General features: G+C 46.1%; 1 protein-coding gene and 2 non-coding genes across 3 annotated transcripts; all 3 read right to left on the bottom strand.

The window, feature by feature from the left end:
- Nucleotides 1-5,372: 5,372 nt before the first annotated feature.
- HSPA8 (heat shock protein family A (Hsp70) member 8) lies at nucleotides 5,373-12,954 on the bottom strand. The gene is made up of 9 exons (XM_077306585.1): nucleotides 12,776-12,954; nucleotides 11,126-11,335; nucleotides 10,371-10,576; nucleotides 9,797-9,949; nucleotides 9,132-9,687; nucleotides 8,508-8,710; nucleotides 7,919-8,117; nucleotides 6,644-6,876; nucleotides 5,373-5,737 (listed from the first exon to the last, which is right to left on the bottom strand). Exons 2-9 carry the CDS (start codon nucleotides 11,328-11,330, stop codon nucleotides 5,552-5,554), a joined length of 1,941 nt encoding a protein of 646 aa, XP_077162700.1. The 5' UTR covers nucleotides 11,331-11,335; nucleotides 12,776-12,954; the 3' UTR covers nucleotides 5,373-5,551.
- Nucleotides 6,152-6,249, bottom strand: LOC143822248 (small nucleolar RNA SNORD14). Its single transcript, XR_013226103.1, has one exon. It is a non-coding gene; the product is annotated as a small nucleolar RNA SNORD14 (small nucleolar RNA).
- LOC143822249 (small nucleolar RNA SNORD14) lies at nucleotides 8,204-8,301 on the bottom strand. The gene has a single exon (XR_013226104.1). It is a non-coding gene; the product is annotated as a small nucleolar RNA SNORD14 (small nucleolar RNA).
- Nucleotides 12,955-15,255: the final 2,301 nt, after the last annotated feature.

A 15,255-nucleotide genomic window follows, 5' to 3' on the forward strand; every position in this document is an offset into this window, starting at 1 on the left:
TTCCCAGGAGCCCCCTGCCAGCATTTGCTGGCAGGGGGCTCCTGGGAATTGTAGTCCATGGACATCTGGAGGGCCGCAGTTTGACTACCCCTGGAGTAAACAATACTGGCCTCGGTTTACTGAGGGTCTAGGTCAGTATAAGGCAGCTCCAGGTAAGCTCCTAAGCTGGTATCCACGTAGTCCTCCTCCCTTGCCATCAACATTGTGCAAAACCTTCTCACCTCTTCCAGAAGGGGAGAAGTCGCCCTTGCTGGACCCGCCCCAGGCAAAAGCATCAGACCAAACAGCCAAACGTCCAACATGTGAATGTTTCCTAAGCAGAACGAAAGAAGGGTTCATATTTGATAACCGTTAAGCAGCTTAATTAAATAATTATAACTCGGGCTCCCGAGCCCCCTGCGATCGATAGCCATGAGCTCTGAAGCAGCCCCACGCTCCGAGCTCTGCTGTTCGTGCCGTGCTTCCCCAGCAGGCAACCCAGAGGCCTTTAAATGCAATTGATGCTAAAGTTGCATTAAAACATTCCCATCGAGGGCAATCGTAGATTAAAGGCTACCAAGGCGCTGCAGTTTGCCAGTCAATATTCTTTATTTGCTGCATCAATCCGCCCCCGCTCGAGGTTCCCCCCCCCCGCATGCTTCACCTCCCCTCCTGCATGCTATTAGTACAAGTCAATTTGCTGTCAATGGGCAGCCAAGTCAAAGACGCATTAATGCACGCTCACAAAAGCCGTGCGCATGGCATTATCACTTCACTCGCTTTCAAATTACCCTCTAACGCCAACTCTGGGTAGCTTGTGACATGTTAGCTCGATATGCGATTTGTTGCTCGTAAGCTTAATATTTCATGTCTAAAGATTTCATCAGATATTTGATGACAGAAATAAACCTGCACCCGCGGGGAAATCATTTTGAATAATCGAATTAGGTATTGTTGGGAAATCAATCAAGGATGAGTGTTTGCAAAGTTAGAGGTTTGTGTCTCTTTTTTTCGTAGTGTTTGGAGTACCCATTTGTCTGCTTATTAAAGGCCTTATTATTAATAAACCATACTTAAGCAGCAGAAATTAGAAATCAACCTCTAGCCCGTCTCAAGGGTAAGGAAAAGTCATCATGGGGAAAAAAAGATTACAGCCAGCACAAACATCTTGAATTTTAACAGCATGCCTTTGATATTATACCTGACATGGTAAGATGTTGTACAACAGAATGTAAAACCATGAAATTTTACAATTGTTCAGTTTTGCATTTTTACCTGGGAACTGTCTCAACAGATAAAATGTTTTGCAGAGGTTAAAAGTAGCAAACTCTAATCTGGTAGAGATTAAAAGTAGCAAACTCTAATCTGGAGAACCGGGTTTTATTTCCCACTCCTCCACATGCAGCCAGCCCGGTGACTTGGGGCCAGTCACAGTTCTCTTAGAGCTGTTCTTACAGAGCAGTTTTTGGGGAACTCTCTCAGCCCCACCTACCTCACAGGGTGTCTGTTGTGGGGAGAGGAAGGGAAAGATGTTTGTAAACCACTTTGGGACTCCTTTTGGGAAATGAAAAGCATAAAACACCAACTCTCTTTCCTTGGCAAGTTTAAAAAATCGCATTCATAGATGCTGAGACTGCCATGGTGAGTTTGGACTGAGTTTGGGTGGGGAAGAACCTGGAACCCTCTTCACGAAGCACAGCCCCATTCATCACCCAAAGAGAACTTCTAGGCTTTGGGGATCCTTTTGGTGCAATCCTTGAAGCAGCAGAAAGGCTGGAGAACGGCAGGAGGAGAATGTGCGCTGACATGAGTGCCTACATTCTACAGTGCTCGAATTCTATTTTAGCCGGTGGCAGAGATGTGAATATTTATTACATTTCTTTTGTTTACATCCATCCTCCACGCCCAGTCATGAAGCTGCCTTGTACTGAATCAGCCCATCAAAGCCCATGCTGTCTACTCAACCTAGCAGAGTTCTTTCACATCACCTACTGCCTGGTCCTTTTAACTGGAGATTGCCAGGGATTGATTTTGGGGAATGTCTGCATGCCAAGCTGATGTTCTGTCAGTGAGCCACAGCCTTTCTCTAATGCTCTTGGGCATTTGAGGGTTGCTGTTGTGAAAAAACAGAATACCTTTTTGGATCTTGAACTCTTAAACAAAGTGTTTATCTACAAAAGTACCATGGCTTGTGTACTCTTCAGGATGTCTTGTGCAAACTGACATAGACAAGCTGCTAGCTTCAGTGTCCGCCAGATCCCTACCCCTCATGGCTCCTAAAACGAGGAATGGGAAGATAGGACTGCTCCAGGAACCAGTAAACCTGTCCTCGTACACCGGAGCCTTCCCAGATGGCCTGAAAGCGGCCGTGGTCTGTCCCTTGCTGAAGAAACCATCATTGCATCCACGGGACCTGGCCAATGCTACCCCATCTCCCATCTTGCATTTCTCGGAAAGGTGATTGAATGGGCTGCTGCAGACCAATAGCTAGCCTTCTTGGATGACGTGTCAGTCTTGAATCCATTCCAATCAGGCTGTTCAAAACAACCTAGAAAGTCCGTGGTCAAAGTAGATCATGGACTTTCTGGAAGCAAAACTATCTTCAGGTGGGCCTTCCAACCACTCCCTTATTTTATTGCAATACCGCAACGCTTACAAAAATATCAGAACACAGGAAAGCAAATTGGATTTCCCCGGCTAAAGGAAAGGTGGGGAGGAAAAATGTATTTAATCCCATCTAAAAAAAAAGATGCTTCTTTTTTATAAATTAACAACTGCTGACATCTGGTGGTCAAAACAAGTATTTGGGCTTTCAACTGCAGGTTCAAACTAAACTTAATGAGGTAGTCTTGAAGAGGATTTACTCATTGGAAAGTATTTTTCTCCTTCAGTGGGGCCAAAGTCATGCAAGGCGGTCAGGTCATGCCTGTGCTCACTGAAGTAGGTAGGGCTATGTATGCAATCATTTCCCTATTTATTTATTTTATTTAGCTACCTCCTGAGTGACCACTGGCTGATCCTCCAGTTTTAGATAGTATCTCTCAGCCTTTAACTGGATCTCCAATTCATGCACATAATGACATAAATCTATTTAATAGATGTGCATACACCACAGGTTCAAACTCCTTTTGCTATCCGACAATGACTCTTAAAACACCCCTGGTTTATTACACGACCTGTAAGCGGCACATGCCTACACTGGTAGATTTAATTTCAGATCACTCACTCCAAAAACAGGACTGAATCCATGTATTTTTCTTCCAAATGGGTGTTCTGCAAGGGGGACTTTTATCCAACCCTTCCGTGTCATAACCTTTAATATATTTGGCTAGCCCAGGTTATGGTTCTGCGCCACATCAACTGATAGCTGGAACCAATCATTATGACACCACAATGTGACTGGCTGGGGTGGAGTGGGAGGTTACACCAGAGGCATGGTACTAGGGGACTTTAGTTGCCCCCTCTCCGCAACATGCCTCGTGCTGCCATTTGGAGCACTACAATTACAATATTAAATCCCCTAAAAGCTATTTATGCCCTAACCTGTACAGCCAAGGCTAGCCCGAATTCACCACTGGTCCATATTTGGATGGGAGACCATCAAGGAAGACTGGAGTTGATATGCAGTCGCAACGGCAGACCATCTCTGGACTGCTCATCCCTCGACCGCCCCATACGGTCCCTCACTGTATATCAGCAGCAATTCAACAGCAAAAGGGGAAACTTCTATAGTAACAATGGTGCAAAGATAACCCCCTGCCACGTAGTTTTGAACAGCTTAAAGGGGAAGGCCTGTCCCTTCAACTCAGGACTTCTGAAATCAGTGTGAAAATGACACCCAATATTTTGTACAACCCTATTCCAAATTCTTGTTATGCAGTCATTCTCTATGAGGCTTATGGTTAGATGGGAGGGGAGTCCATTCTAATGCACATACTCTTGTACATCTGCTGTTGTAGATGAAATATGGCCTAAACATGTGTGCCAAGAGGATGACTTTACTTTCCTCCTTCTCATAAGTAGTTTTGAGTAATGGCCTGTCTCTTAATACCGAGAAAATTAAGATTCAGATGTATATTGTAGATGTGTTGATCTGAAGAATGAAGGTGCAGTGGCTCCTTTAACACCAAGTTTAAATCTAGGCATAAACATGCACATTAAAGCTTCTACCTTGAAAGTTTCATTAGTCTTAAAAGTGCCACTGGACTCAAACTTTTGTTTCCATGGGAAAACCCGGGCTGTTGTTCAGGTTTGTAGCATCTGGACACTTATGTCTGTAGTGGGGATAGTAATTGTGAGGCCTTTGCCAGAATAGCTAATTGCATTAGGAGGATTTAACAGATTATTCTATAGGAAGCCACATCTGTTGGCAAGGCCCAAGTTTACAGTATGTTTTGCGGCAATTGCTGCATAGGGCCATCATAAGTAACTTGACACCTTACAATGAGATGAAACAAAACAGAATTTCCAGTCCCCGTGATAAAAGGAGGAGGCAGTCAATTGCAGCACTATATTTGCTCCAAGCCAGATGTTTCTTCACCTGTCAGCCTGGAGGCCAAGAAAATCTAAACAAATGCCTGTTGGGTAGCTATTACTTCCAGTAAGAAGCCCAGGAAAATGGACCGAGATCAGTTATGTTGGTTCATAGCTTGCATTGCCTGCATGCTCATAGGAACTGCATCCCCTTCCCACCACAAGAGGAGTCCAGCAGCACTGTGAAGACGTAACAAAATCAACCAAGATGCAGCTTTTAATCTGTAAACAGCTTTATCCATGGTTTTCCTGCCTTCTTTAAGGGGCCACTGAACTCTTCTGTACAGCATGGCTACCCATCTTGATTTATCACTTATGTGTTGTTACTCAGAAAACCTTGCAGTGATTATCAAGTATAGTGATATTCTCTTCCATTAAGCTTTTCAAGGGCGTCTCTGTACTAGTTGGCTTTTGGGTACCTAACTGTAATCCTCTACTCGTGTTCTATTAAAGATCTTGAAGAGCCAAATTTCTCAGGACATCTTCCAATTGACAGCTGTTATAGCATTCCAGCTTGAAGCATGCGGTGGATGGGCTTTATTTACTTACTAGAGCCTCAGGATCACCCTCAGGATCAGGTCATTTAACAAAACCCAATTTTTAGGTGAGACAGGGTTGTATACTGGCCCCACTATTATTTCATAATCCACTGAAGTTAAAACAATGACACATCCCTTTATTTCTCTATGTAGATGTCGTATTATTTGGCATGTAGTTTAAAGGCGGGGCCTGAAGATTATTGTCCTCTAGCTGAATATGTTAAGCCCTTTAAGCTGTTTGATATCAAGCCAGAGGTCAATTTACACCCTTGGAGCCTAAGATTGCAAGGAAGAGAAAAAGAATCACATCATCTTTAAATGTTGCCAATTAAATAGGTTTGTTTATTGAATTCAAGTTGCATTTTCATGTTTTTTACAGTACTGGTAAAGTGCAAAGTTTTTGCCTTCCCCTCCCTGTGCACATGTTCAAAGTATGAAGAATGCCCTTGATTGAGTCCCTGCAGCCCTGTAGGTGCTCCGCGGAATGTCCTCTCTAGCGCTTAGTCAACCTCCTCGATGGTTGGTCCGGAAGATGCTCCTCCAGAGGGGGGTGCTCCGCCGCCAGGGAAGCCACCGGGCATGCCTCCAGGCATCCCACCCGCACTCTGGTACAGCTTGGTTATGATAGGATTGCAGACCTTCTCCAGCTCTTTCTGCTGGTGTTCAAATTCTTCCTTCTCAGCAGTCTGCAATAAAATAAAGAGGAACAAATTAACAGTTGTATTTGGCAGGTCAGGTTCAAGGAATTCTCAACCCAAAACTGGACAAAAAAGCACACCAAAAATATCAAATGTGGCAGGTTGAAACATCTCCAGACCTTTTTAAAAAGTGCCACCCAAGAACTAACAGAACACTGTGCAAGTCCCCAAAGAAGCATACTCAAGCATCTAGGTCTACTATAGCTTGTGTTGAAACGCCAATAGGAGGAAAACCTTCTCTAGAAGTTGCAAGTTTTCTACTCCTGCCTCAGTTGGCGTCCCTGTGCGTTATTAATTTGAAATACTGCAATCCACTTTGAACCCCCATGAAAAGAAACGTAAGGTAAGGGCAAATTAAAATGTGCCTGCAAGTCAGCAAGCATGAAGACAGTGATAAAATGGTCGCTCAGACATCCAAGGAAGGTACTTTAAGCCAACACAGGTCTTTCGACCTCTGGTGGAAACTACGAATGGTTTTGGAATCGCCTTCATCATTGCGACCATGCCACGATGCTTCAGTGCCAAGTAAAAGGCAAGGAGTTTGATTTCTAAGAGAAGCTCTGCTGGGGGTATCAGCTGTTTATTTCTTATTTATGGTACCCGATACCCATTATAGTACCTGATACCCATTTACCATGATACCCATTTTGGCTGAGGCCCCATTGTTGCCAGAAACACCCCCCTTGCAGTTAAGCAGGGAGAATATAGAACTATAGTATTTATTAGAATTATTGAAGTTAGTATTTCTCCAATTGTTGTTTTTAGTGGACTTGTGTTTTTTATCTTGTAACCCGCTATGGCTTCACAGAGAACGGCAGGAAATAAATTCAAACAACAATCTGTTCTCCCTGCTTAACTATTGCCGCCCAAGGTCATGCTTGGCACAACACACACCTGATTCTTGTCCAGCCAGTTGATTATTTCATTGCATTTATCCAAGATCTTCTGCTTGTCTTCATCACTGATCTTCCCTTGAAGCTTCTCATCTTCGACTGTTGCCTTCATATTGAAAGCGTAAGACTCCAGAGAGTTCTTGGAGGACACTTTGTCCCGCTGCTTTTCATCTTCAGCTTTGTATTTTTCTGCTTCCTGGACCATGCGCTCAATATCTTCCTTGCTAAGACGGCCTGCAAAGGGAGAAAAGTGCTCAATGTAGTCTTCGGTTCAAACATACACCAATGCTGCTCCTACACCCATAAAAATTGATCAACAGGATTATCAGTGGCCAAACACCTGTGGTGACTAAGGGAAACCTGCATATTCAGAGGCAGTCAGCCCAAGAGCCAGTGCCAGGAGGCAGTTTCAGCCTCTATGCCCTATTAATGGACATCCAGAGGAACTGGTTGATTTGCTATGCAAGAAAGGATTGTTGGTGTAGATGGCTTCTTAACAGCCATTGAAAGATTTCCTGAATGGGTGAGGGTTACGTTTTTATATATTTTAATTAAAATCTGTTTAACCATGTACGGTCATTATCAACAGTGTTTATGTTAACATATCCCTTCCCCCAAAATCAGCAATGATGGCCCGGGGGGAGGGGGGGGAGGAAGGGAAAGGGCTCTGAGTATGTACACAGCTATACTTCCCAACCATATCCTACATGTCACTTCTGGTGTTTCTTGAAGACTGAAGGAGCTTTCTCAACAGTAAAAAAAAGGTTAAGAAGGCCTGATCTAGGTGGACCACTGACCCAATTCAACGAGGCTCTTATGTTTTTACATAGATAAAAGCCAATGACAAACTCCTCCTGCTCTAAATTAAGAGCTGTTTTTTTTTTTGTATCCTGCTTTTCACTACCTGGAGAAGTCTCAAAATGGCCTACAATCACCTTCCTTCACTTTTCTCTGCAACAGACACCCTGTGAACCAGGTGAGGCTGACAGCTCTGAGAACTGGGACTGGCATGTGGAGGAAGAGTGGGGAATCAAGCCCAGTTCCTTACATCAGTGGCCATCACTCTTAACCATCACACACCAAAGCTGGCTCTTTTAAGATGAATGTAGAAACAAGGCATGGATTATTTGAAAACTTTCAGAATTTTGATCACAGCCCGCATTTAGGTTTAGAAATTATGTGCACCGTGTCTTGTCAAACTGGACTCTTTTCTGCACAATGCCAATAAAGGTCCGATACACATACGTAAGCAGGTGGGGTCTTGGCAAAGGCTTACCTTTGTCATTGGTAATTGTGATCTTGTTCTCCTTTCCGGTGCTCTTGTCCACCGCAGACACATTAAGGATACCATTGGCATCAATATCAAACGTTACTTCAATTTGAGGTACGCCCCTTGGGGCAGGAGGAATGCCGGTCAATTCAAACTTGCCCAGCAAGTTATTGTCCTTGGTCATTGCTCGCTCTCCTTCATAAACCTACAAGTTACAAGCCACAGAATTATTAGCTTCCAAAGGGCGTTTTTACAACCTTTTAGGAAAACAAATCACAGAAGACAAGATGGTCGCTCAGACATCCAAGGAAGGTGCTTTAGGCCAACACAGGTCTTTCGACCTCTGGTGGAAACTACGAATGGTTTTGGAGTCATCTTCATCATTGCGGCCAAGTAAGACTTAGTCTAGCCTTTATAAAGTTAGCTGACAACGTACAAATTGACAGAACTTTTTAAGCAGCACAACTCATGAGTCTGCTTGGATAAGGAAGATCCCTGAAGCTTGAGATTTTTTACAGATGTGCCCAAGATACAGAGCTCTTGGACTTTTTAAAAGTTTAGCTACATGCTCCTAAGAGAGATATGACGCCCGTACCTGTATCAGTACTCCTGGCTGGTTGTCAGAGTATGTTGTGAATGTCTGGGTTTGCTTGGTAGGGATTGTGGTGTTGCGCTTGATCAGCACAGTCATGACGCCGCCGGCTGTTTCAATGCCCAATGAGAGAGGAGTGACATCCAGCAAGAGCAGGTCTTGCACATTCTCAGATTTGTCCCCAGACAAAATTGCAGCTTGAACAGCTAGAAACAAGACAAAGAACAGGCATGAGAAATTGGCTTAGCACAGGTGAACCGCTTGTAGCCTTCCAGTTTTATTTGATTCTTGTAAATAAGAAACAGCTTTAACAAAAGTTTACAGAACCTTCCTATTGTGAATCAAGTACGTAGGTTTACCCTAGCTCTCCCAGAACTCTGCAACCTGATTTGTAAACAACTCTGGTTAATTGTTTTTCCTCCTCCACACGTGCTTTATTTCTCAATGCCATGCATCCTGACCAGATTTATAATGAACGTCTACCAAAGGCTTTTTGACTTGATGTTAGGTCAGGTGTAGAAGCAACAGGACTCTCATGTCTCTTACAAAAGCTGCCTGCCTGCTTAAGCTGTTAAGTGACAATAATAGAGCTTTCAAGCTTGTTATAAGCTTAACTGTTTTAATTACCTGCCCCATAAGCTACAGCTTCGTCAGGATTGATGCTCTTGTTCAGTTCCTTGCCATTGAAGAAATCCTGAAGGAGCTTCTGGATCTTGGGGATTCGGGTGGACCCGCCAACCAGTACAATATCGTGCACCTGAGATTTGTCTAGCTTGGCATCCCGCAGGGCCTTCTCCACGGGATCCAGAGTGCCGCGGAAGAGGTCGGCGTTCAGCTCTTCAAACCGAGCTCGGGTGATTGAGGTATAGAAGTCAATGCCCTCGTACAGGGAATCGATCTCAATGCTGGCCTGGGTGCTGGAGGACAGGGTGCGCTTGGCGCGTTCGCAGGCAGTGCGCAGTCTGCGCACCGCTCGCTTGTTTTCGCTGATGTCCTTCTTGTGTTTGCGCTTGAATTCGGCAATGAAATGATTGACCATTCGGTTGTCAAAGTCTTCCCCACCCAAATGGGTGTCGCCTGCCGTGGACTTCACTTCAAAGATGCCGTCCTCGATGGTGAGGATGGACACATCGAAAGTGCCACCCCCAAGGTCAAAGATCAGGACGTTTCGCTCAGCACCAACCTAGAAAAGGTTATTAAAGAGGCAGTTGAGCTATGAAGTCAAAGATCGGGCAGGGCTACTAAAGCCTCTCTCTACCTCGCCCCCGCTTGCTTTGTCCTCCGTTACTCACTTTTTTATCCAGCCCATAAGCTATAGCAGCAGCAGTCGGCTCATTGATGATCCGGAGCACATTGAGACCTGCAATGGTTCCGGCATCTTTTGTAGCCTGGCGTTGGGAGTCATTGAAGTAAGCTGGGACTGTAACCACTGCATTTGTAACAGTCTAAAAAAAGAAGAAAAAATTAACATTAGAGAAGCCACGTTGGATCGTGCCTGTGGTCCATCTAGTCCAACACTGTCACAGAGGCCAAAACCCAGGTGCCATCAAGAGGCCCCCCCCACCAGCAGGCCCAGAACTACAGAAGCCCTCCCACTGTTGATACTCCAAGGCAGGGGTAGTCAACCTGTGGCCCTCCAGATGTTCATGGACTACAGTTCCCATGAGCCCCTGCCAGAAAATGCTGGCAGGGGCTCCTGGGAACTGTAGTCCATGAACATCTGGAGGGCCACAGGTTGACTACCCCTGCTCCAAGGCACTAACATCGAGCAATACTGGGCTGAGAACCAAGTACGAGTTTCACAAGATGTTCTACCTCAACTCTACAGCTAGAACTTTTGTTACAACTAGACATTTGATGCCTCACCTTTCCCAGGTATGCTTCAGCAATCTCCTTCATTTTGGTTAGCACCATGGAAGATATTTCTTCTGGGTAAAAGCTTTTTGTCTCTCCTTTATACTCCACCTGGACTTTCGGTCTGCCTGCATCATTCACGACAGTGAAAGGCCAGTGCTTCATATCAGATTGGACAACAGAATCATCAAACCTGCGACCAATCAGGCGCTTTGCGTCTGTAAAGAGAATTTGAGCTCCAAATCAGTTATGTCTTATCAAAATACCAGAGCATTGATGAAAGCTTCTGTAAATCCATTAGTTTTTAAAATATCGCAAGACACCTTCCCATTTAGGTGCACAGAAGCATTACACTAACTAGCATTACTATAACAGCACAATTATTACTCAGAAATAAGGTGTAGTTGAGCAGCTATAATTTATGACTTGGGCAAAATAAGACTTCATTAGGGGATATATCATGAATGTAGCTACCACACAGTTATATGGTAAAGATAAAGATGTAGAAACATTTCCCAAACTGTATATAGCAGGTTTTCAAATGGTAAAACAGTATTTGTGTTAAATAACAAAAAGGTGTAAAAACTGTAACTAAATTAATAGTATCCAAAATATATGTTGCATTGGGCTTTTGTGTCTTATTCATCTGCATCCCGTTATTACTGAGGAGGTTCATCTCAGTAGAACACAAAAGTAGAGCAGACCCACAAAACCCAGAGCTGTAGCGTTTCATACACTAAGTAACTGAAAATATCACATTTTCTTACCAAAGACTGTGTTAGTGGGGTTCATTGCCACTTGGTTCTTCGCAGCATCACCAATAAGCCTTTCTGTATCGGTGAAGGCAACGTAGCTTGGAGTGGTTCTGTTACCCTGGTCATTGGCAATGATTTCCACTTTGCCATGTTGGAAGACACCAACACAGGAATATGTGGTGCCAAGATCAATCCCGACAGATGGTCCCTTAGACATTGTAGCTGCAAACAAGACAAGAGCCTGAAGATTAGCCAACTTGGTTGTAACTGTTGCCAAACAAGCACACATTGACAAATACTACTTTTATCTTGCAATGCAATAAGATAAGATGACAATTTTCAAACAGCTAAAATATGCAACTGATTATATATTATGATGATTACTAAATAGCTTTAATGTTGAAAGATGGGATTAAAATAGCGTAACAGCCCATATGGGAACATCACTGAGAATTTAACAGGCTATAACCTTAAAAAAAAACACACAATCCTAGGTTTGGGTAAAGTGCTAGTTTGCTGCCAACCTAAAAAATGGGTGATCAAGCACTCACAGCAAAACACACTCTAAGCAGTTCAGTAACCCATGCGTTTCAACCCGCTAAGTGGAACCCAAGATCAGGCCGACCTTGAAATAGGCACCACGTGGCCCGGCCGGAAGAGACCGCCGGGCCACGTGGGACACCACAAAGGGATCGGATTGAATGACTACTCCCAGCATGCCACGCGGCGTTCCACTAGATGGCTTCTGGGAAGCTTTGGCGGGGCGGGGAGCAGAAACGGCCGCAAGGGGGCGGAGCCCTCCCGAGCCACGTGCTCCGGTCCCGCCCGGAACCGGCAGAGCGCGCTGCTGAGCACGTGGGAGAAGAAAGGAGGCGGCTCTGCAAAGGAGACCGCAGCTTCCTCCGCGCTCCCGCCCACGCCGCTTTGCCTTGAAGGTCAGGGAAGAAGGTTCCTCAGCCGGCGCGCGGTTGCAAGCCTCTCCTCGGCTCCCAGCGACTCTCCGCCCCCCCCCCCCGCTGCAGGCGGCCATTTCTGGGGAATGGGCGAGGAAGCCGCTGCAGAGGGGGGGGGGAGATCGACCGCGAGCCTCGTTTGGAAAAATCCCCATCACAAACGGGGCGAGCCCTCGGCAGCAGGCGTCCGGGAACAGCCGCGTTGGATTAAAGCACCGCCCTTCGAATTAAGAGGTCGCGACTTGACAGCAGCCGAGGCCCGCGGTTTAGGGATCGCCACTCCCGCCCGTATCGCAGAAAACCAGCGCTAATGACTCGAAGCAAAAGGCGCTGGCCTTAAACCTGCCTGCGCACCCAAGGCAAATGGCAGTTCGCCTCTCCCCACCCAGGCAAATATGATTTTAAGCCACCACCACCCCCCACCCGATTTGAGCCGGAGTAGTGCGGAAAGACTGCGAGGAAAAGCCTAGTTGTAAGTTACAGCTGGGCCAAAGGATCCTTAAAAGGTTTAACGTGGCCCATTAGGATCCAGCCACTTTCGCTGAGCGGGGGAGGAGGAAATGTAGCCCGGGCAGAGCATTTAAAAGCCTCCCCTGGACCAATGGCCCCTCTCCCACAGCAATCAAGCAGGAATTAAAATCGGGGCTCATCGATTAAGGCAGCCAGCAGGGAAAGGGGATGCGGGGACAAGGCCGCCCGAAGGCATTACCTGCTCAAGTCCGCCGAGGAGACCTGGAGAAGCAACGACCACGCGGAACGCCGAATGAAAGCGGCTTCTCCAGCGGCCGGCGGCCCTTATATAGCCCTTTAGAACCTTCCAGAATAGCCACGCCCCTTTCCGGCCCCTGGGCCAATCGGACGCGCCGCCTTTCTTCCTTCTCCCCGCCCTGCTTCCTCTGCCAGCCAATCAGCGAGCAGGCTGTCCGTGCGACTTGTCTGGCGTAATAAACGGAACTTGAGTCGGAGGGAGGGAAGGCGAGTGAGTCAACGCGCTCGCCGGCCGGCTTCTTTTCCCTTCCTCCTCCCCCCTCCCTTTTTGTTCTAGAACTTTCATCCCTCCCGAAGAAAGAGCGAGCGGGGCGGGGAAGAAGAGAGGAGACCGCCGCCGCCAACCAATGGGATTGCTTTGGTCGGCGGATATTTGCATAGAAAGAACGAGGATAACCAGAGTGGGGGTCGGAATGTGCGGGAGGAAGCCTGGGGCACGGCCAATCGGAGCAGGGAATTGGGGTCGAAATTTGAATAACGCTCGATAGGTGGCCGGGGACGGGGGAGAAAACGAGCGCGCGCCCGCGCGCGCTAGGAAAGAAGTCGAACGTGAGAAGGGAAGACTGACCAATGAGAGCGCGGGGTCTTGGGAACGCGCGGGGCGACTGGCCAATCAGGTCTCTGGTTACCTCAGGGAGGGGGAGGGGTTGAGAATTGCCGCCTTCTGAAGGGAAGGAAAAAGCAGGGAGGCGGATGTAAAATGGCGGACAAAGAAGCCGGGTTGCCGCAGGGTGCTGGCCCCCCGCCAAACGGGGGGGGGGAGGGTTAAATGAGGACGTGCGGTTCACACAGGGAGCCTTGCCTTGATTAGAGGTCGAGTGTTTACCTCACAGGATGGGACATTAATCCACTCTTCCTCCTCAGTCCCAAGCCGTTGTCGCCTACTTTGTGTCAGCTTGTCTGCAAGCAGGTCGCGGTGGGCCGCGCAAAGCCCCTGTTCTAATTCTAAAACAACGGCCCTGTGAGGTAGGCGAGGCGGAGAGAGTGTGGGGGATGGGTTCAGAGTCACCCGATCCCGGCGGGGTTTTAAAGCCATGCAAGGCTGTGCACGCGGGAGGGGGGGAAATGTTAGAAATTGCCCATTAAATCAGTGCAGGCGTGTTAACAGTGGCAGGATACAGAGAAATAATAGGGGAAAGTACTACAATTCAAGAAAAAGTGAAAAAACTAATTAGTTTCACAAAGATTCTGGAATGAATTGTATTCTCCCCCCCCCCTTAAAATAATCCTGTGCACGAACCTCAGCCCTGTGTGTTAGGCCAGTACTACCTACATAAGGCCTGTCACTTTTTAGCAGAGCTGCAGGCCTCGTTTTCAAACTCCACCTGGCCATGGCTTTTTTCTTGCTCTGGTGGAGAAAGTGGCTTTGTGCACGCCCAAACGCCATTTGACATGGTTGAAGGAAAGTTCTAGTGCTGTGTAGGTGAGTCCTGTGAGTCAGTGCCCATTAGCTTCCAGCTCTTCCCTGTCTTTACTTGAAAATACATCTTAGTCAGGTATAGGATGAGAAGTTCAAAGGTTTTGCCCTGCCTTGAAGTCACTTTTTTAAAATAAATAAGCTCCTGCTTTCCCATAATCCAGATATGTGATGACTAATCTGACTTTCTTAAGGGCTCGTGATCTTCTTTCACAGGGTGTGGACCTGGCAATTAAAACCAGTTCTGCAGGGCAGGCTTCAGGTTTTCCCTGACATTGCTGACCTTTGCATAATGATGCAACAGAAATCCTCTTTTTAGAGGAGATTATTATTAATCTTAATAATTGGGCAAAGTGCAGAGAAATGGGATCAACCTATGTGTAGAGATTTTAAAAATACACCATTGCCTATATTTCTGTAGTTTATATGTACATCTCTGGTGTCCTAGAAGTCCAGTGTCCTTAAAAATATTTAGCATTTAGAGCAGAAAAGATATCATGGATAGTGTTTTCAACAAAGAATTTTTCCCTATCAAAATAAGTTCTTGCATTCTCAACATTGTAGGGAATCCATTTTTTGAACTACGTGGTTTCACTACATCCAGTTGCTGTCTCCCTTTTTACAAGTCTTATGAGGCTTTCTTCTAACTTGGAATTGGCTACTCCACATATTAATAATTATTACAAATTATTCTGCCCTTCTCAAACCAGTTGTCTTGGGGTGGTGTACAAGTATTAAAAACATCATTGTAATTATCATAAATGACCACATATTAATAAAATATAATTTAAAACCACTTATGAGTAAACCAGTTTTCTTGAGATGACCCCATCACAGAATAAGGGAAGCGATGAGGGAGGTCCAAGGGTGGACTGAGAGATTTACCGCTGGTCTCAACCATAAGTTTAGTGGAAGAGCTTCATCTTGCAGGCCCTGTGGAACTTGGTATGTTCTGTCAGGACCAGATCTTATCTGGGAGTTTATCCTACCAAGCACAGGCCAGG

Source organism: Paroedura picta, chromosome 12 (genome assembly GCF_049243985.1).
Source record: "Paroedura picta isolate Pp20150507F chromosome 12, Ppicta_v3.0, whole genome shotgun sequence".
Taxonomy (NCBI): domain Eukaryota; kingdom Metazoa; phylum Chordata; class Lepidosauria; order Squamata; family Gekkonidae; genus Paroedura; species Paroedura picta.